The sequence below is a fragment of the Myotis davidii genome, unplaced genomic scaffold, assembly GCF_000327345.1.
Source record: "Myotis davidii unplaced genomic scaffold, ASM32734v1 scaffold243, whole genome shotgun sequence".
NCBI classification, from domain to species: Eukaryota; Metazoa; Chordata; class Mammalia; order Chiroptera; family Vespertilionidae; genus Myotis; species Myotis davidii.
In genome coordinates, this window is record NW_006295183.1 from 1,267,386 (window position 1) to 1,270,597 (window position 3,212).

General features: G+C 62.9%; 1 protein-coding gene across 1 annotated transcript in view; it reads right to left on the bottom strand.

Moving 5' to 3' along the window:
- The window catches only part of ELMO3 (engulfment and cell motility 3), a 6,611-nt gene extending 3,451 nt beyond the window's left edge, over window positions 1-3,160 (bottom strand). Inside the window, exons 1-15 of the mRNA XM_006769839.2 lie at window positions 2,907-3,160; window positions 2,730-2,770; window positions 2,569-2,641; window positions 2,346-2,396; window positions 1,963-2,132; window positions 1,780-1,879; window positions 1,549-1,700; window positions 1,389-1,467; window positions 1,199-1,249; window positions 991-1,113; window positions 770-901; window positions 586-687; window positions 376-484; window positions 133-269; window positions 4-34 (exon numbers count right to left, since the gene is read on the bottom strand). Coding sequence (XP_006769902.1) covers window positions 4-34; window positions 133-269; window positions 376-484; window positions 586-687; window positions 770-901; window positions 991-1,113; window positions 1,199-1,249; window positions 1,389-1,467; window positions 1,549-1,700; window positions 1,780-1,879; window positions 1,963-2,132; window positions 2,346-2,396; window positions 2,569-2,641; window positions 2,730-2,770; window positions 2,907-2,984 — 1,429 coding nt within the window. The 5' untranslated portion in view covers window positions 2,985-3,160. The remainder of the gene's footprint in view (window positions 1-3; window positions 35-132; window positions 270-375; window positions 485-585; window positions 688-769; window positions 902-990; window positions 1,114-1,198; window positions 1,250-1,388; window positions 1,468-1,548; window positions 1,701-1,779; window positions 1,880-1,962; window positions 2,133-2,345; window positions 2,397-2,568; window positions 2,642-2,729; window positions 2,771-2,906) is intronic.
- Between the last annotated feature and the right edge of the window lie 52 nt (window positions 3,161-3,212).

Sequence of the window (3,212 nt, forward strand, 5' to 3'; positions counted from 1 at the left end):
TACGGGCCAGCTGCTCCCGGACCACTTGCATGACCTGGGGCCACCCCAGGCTCAGTTCAGGGTCTGAGCTCTGGACCCCTACCCTGCATAGCCCCCTGCCCTGGCCCAGGTCTCCAGCTCCCACCCACCCACCTTGTCAAAGTCCTCCTGTGTGGCCCGCATCTCCTTCCAGGTCTTATTCAGAAGCTGAATGCTCACACAGAAGAGCTCATGGAAGCTCTGGTCTTGGCTGAAGAACATAGGTGAAAAGTCCTGGGCCGTTTCGGAGCCTGGAGCAGGGGGGCAGGAGGGGCTCAGGGAGGAAGTATGTGAAGCCCCTGGCCCTCTCTGCCCTTCCGTCCCCCGTTCCCGGTCACACTGCCCAATCCCACTCACAGGGCTCCCCGACACGGAGCAGCTCACACAGCAGCACCGTCAGCTGGATGCTGCTCCGGGCAAAGGGGCACTCATGCTTGTCCTCACGACTACTGTTCTCCAACACAAACTGGGGTGGTGGGCGCAGAGAAAGGGGCAGGGAGTCACAGCTAAGCCCATGGGGACCCATCACAGGCAGGCATCCTGCACTGCCCACACCCCAACACTGACCCGGCTGTAGGCACTGGGTGCATGTTTGGAGAAGTAGAGCATGTTGTCCAGGGCCAGCAGGCCAGGGGGCACGCGCTCCAGGTCCTGAGCAGGGTTGCTGTTCTGGGGGACGAGGACAGGCAGCTGAGGAAGGGCCCCAGTCCTCTGGAACAACAGCAGCCCGGGGTTGAGGCGGGTCACTCACGGTGAAGCCCAGTTTGCGGAACTCCCGGGCACAGAGGGAACGGCGCCGGTCAGCACTCAGCCCGGCACTGGGAGACTCCCCTTCCAGCTCAAAGGCAGCCTGGCGCAGGGCCTGCAGCTGCTCCCGCTGCTCCTGAGGGTCATGATTTGGGGGTGGTCACAACCACAGATTCAAGGCCAAGCTCCGGCTGCCCCCAGCCTCTGTCTCCCAAAGGCACCCACCTGGCTGTAGGGGTCCAGTGGTGTCCGCATGCGCTGCTCCAGCAGCCCCAGTGTAAGGGACTGCAGTACGTACAAGTGGTGAGCCATCTCGTCGCCCAGTGGTGCTGCGCTATGGATGATGCTCTGGAGGACAGCGAGTCCAGGGGTGTAAGCGTGGGCTCACTGGGGGAGGAGGAGTGGGTGGGCCTGCCTGGCCAGGGCTTCCTACCTTATAGATGAATTGACGAAGGTTTCTCTGCCACAGGTAGTCAAGCATGTGCTGAGAGTGGGTGGAAGGGGGCTTAGATGATGTAGCCTCACCATGAGCACCCACCCTAGGCCCGCAGTAGAGCTCAGTGCTCACCAGCTCCTGCCCCTCATCCATCCACGAGATGGACATCCACCAGATGGACACCCACCTTACGGTCCACAGGGCTGGCCCCTTGCAGCAAGGCTGTCAGCAGTGCCATGGCCTTGGTTTGCAGCTGCTGATTCATCCTGGGACAAAAAGAGGACTCAATCGGCCATCCAGCCTCTGGCGCCACTCCCTTTATCTGTGCCCCATCCCCAGACACTTACACCTGTAGGTGTACCAGCAGCCTGTCCAGTGGCACCTCACTCTTGACCACCTGGCCCAGGGTAGGGCTGCTCAAGGTCACACTCTCCAGCAGCCTGAGGGCCAGGGGCTGCACAGATGCGTCCATCAGGTTCATGTTCACATAGCGTATCACCTGTAAGAGGGGTAGGGGTTGTCGGCATGCATGGCCAGATCCTAACCCCACCCCACTGTCCCTAGAAAAGCCCACCCACCTTCTTAACAAAGGGGATACTGAGCGTCTCCCAGGACACCACGCCGTGCTCCATGAGCTCCAAGAAGGCCTGCAGTGCGAGGGCCAGCTCCTCTCCTAGGCTGGGGGCGTATCTGGGGCTGAGCAGGGCCAGTCAGGACCCCCAGCCCCCCATGTCCACCACCCACCACAGCCCGACGCTCACTCATCCCCGTCCTCAATGATGGTGCCTAGCTTCTGAAGCCCTTCACGGCTGATGACCTCCTGGGCAAAGGTCATGTCTGGAGCCAGCAGGACGAGCTGCTGCAGGGCTTCCCGGCGTCCTTCACGACCCCCGCTCTGCAGCACACCTAACAGCTGCTCAGCCTCAAGGTCCTGGCAGGGGTAGAAGCAGAAGCTAAGGTGAGGAGGCTGGGTGGAGGTAAGAAGTGGGAACTGGAGGTGTGGAGACCGGGGTGTCCACTAGGTGGAGCACTGCAGGGATGTGACTGGGGCCTTGGGACCTGGGGCAGGGAGAGGCACGGGAACAGAAGGAGGCATAGCAGCCAGCGGGGCAGGGAATGCGGGCGGGGCCAGGAGGGGCATTACTGGGGCGGTGCTGAGGCACAGGATGCTGCCATTCTTGATCTCTGAGCGGTTCTGGAGAAGACAAAGAAGAGAGAGAAATCAAGAAGGGCTCTCAGGATTGGTTAATTGGGGTTGTCAATGAGGGAGGATTTGGAACTCAGTGAGAGATCCCTGAGGATGAGGGTCCGAGGAATCAGGTCTGGAATCAGGAGTTAGAAGGGGCTAAAGGGGAGAAGGGACTCACATTCTCGGTGATGTATCTCTTGTGTCCATCAGCAAACTGCAGGGCATAGCGCTCAGAGTGAGCCAGACTCCACCTGCGGGCGAGGAGTCTTAGTGAGGCGGGAAAGGGGCGCCCCTCCCGCCAGCCCTGCTCACCCCCTGGCCGGCCAGGCCCGCACTCACGCGTCGCACACCTCCTTCAGCACAGCGGCCAGGGGCTTTGCCTGCAAGTGAAGGCGTCACTCACGGGGCCAGGAGGGGGGAAGAACCTGGGGACGGGGGAGGGGGAGCTGTTTCGAGGGGAAGGGGGCGACCCAGAGGTGGGCAGTGGGGTGATGGTGGCCGGCCCGGCCGGGTGACCTGGTCCAGCTGGATGAGCTGCGGGATGGCGTCACGCTTCTGAACGGCGATCTTCACCACGTCCCGAGGGGGCGCCATGGTCCAGCCGGGGCGGGACACCTGTACCTTCCACCTTGCCGCCTCCTGCCAAGGGCGCACTGGGTCTGGGCCCCTGGGAACAATGAGGGCGCCCCTGTCCGCGGCCTGAAGCCCGTGGCCCGCACTCACTGCCCAGGCGCCCACTCCAGGCCTGGCGCCGGCTTCCCGAGGGAGCCGAGGCTAGTTCCGGGTTGGAGTCCGGGGGGGGGAGGCCGGCGCCGGGACTGC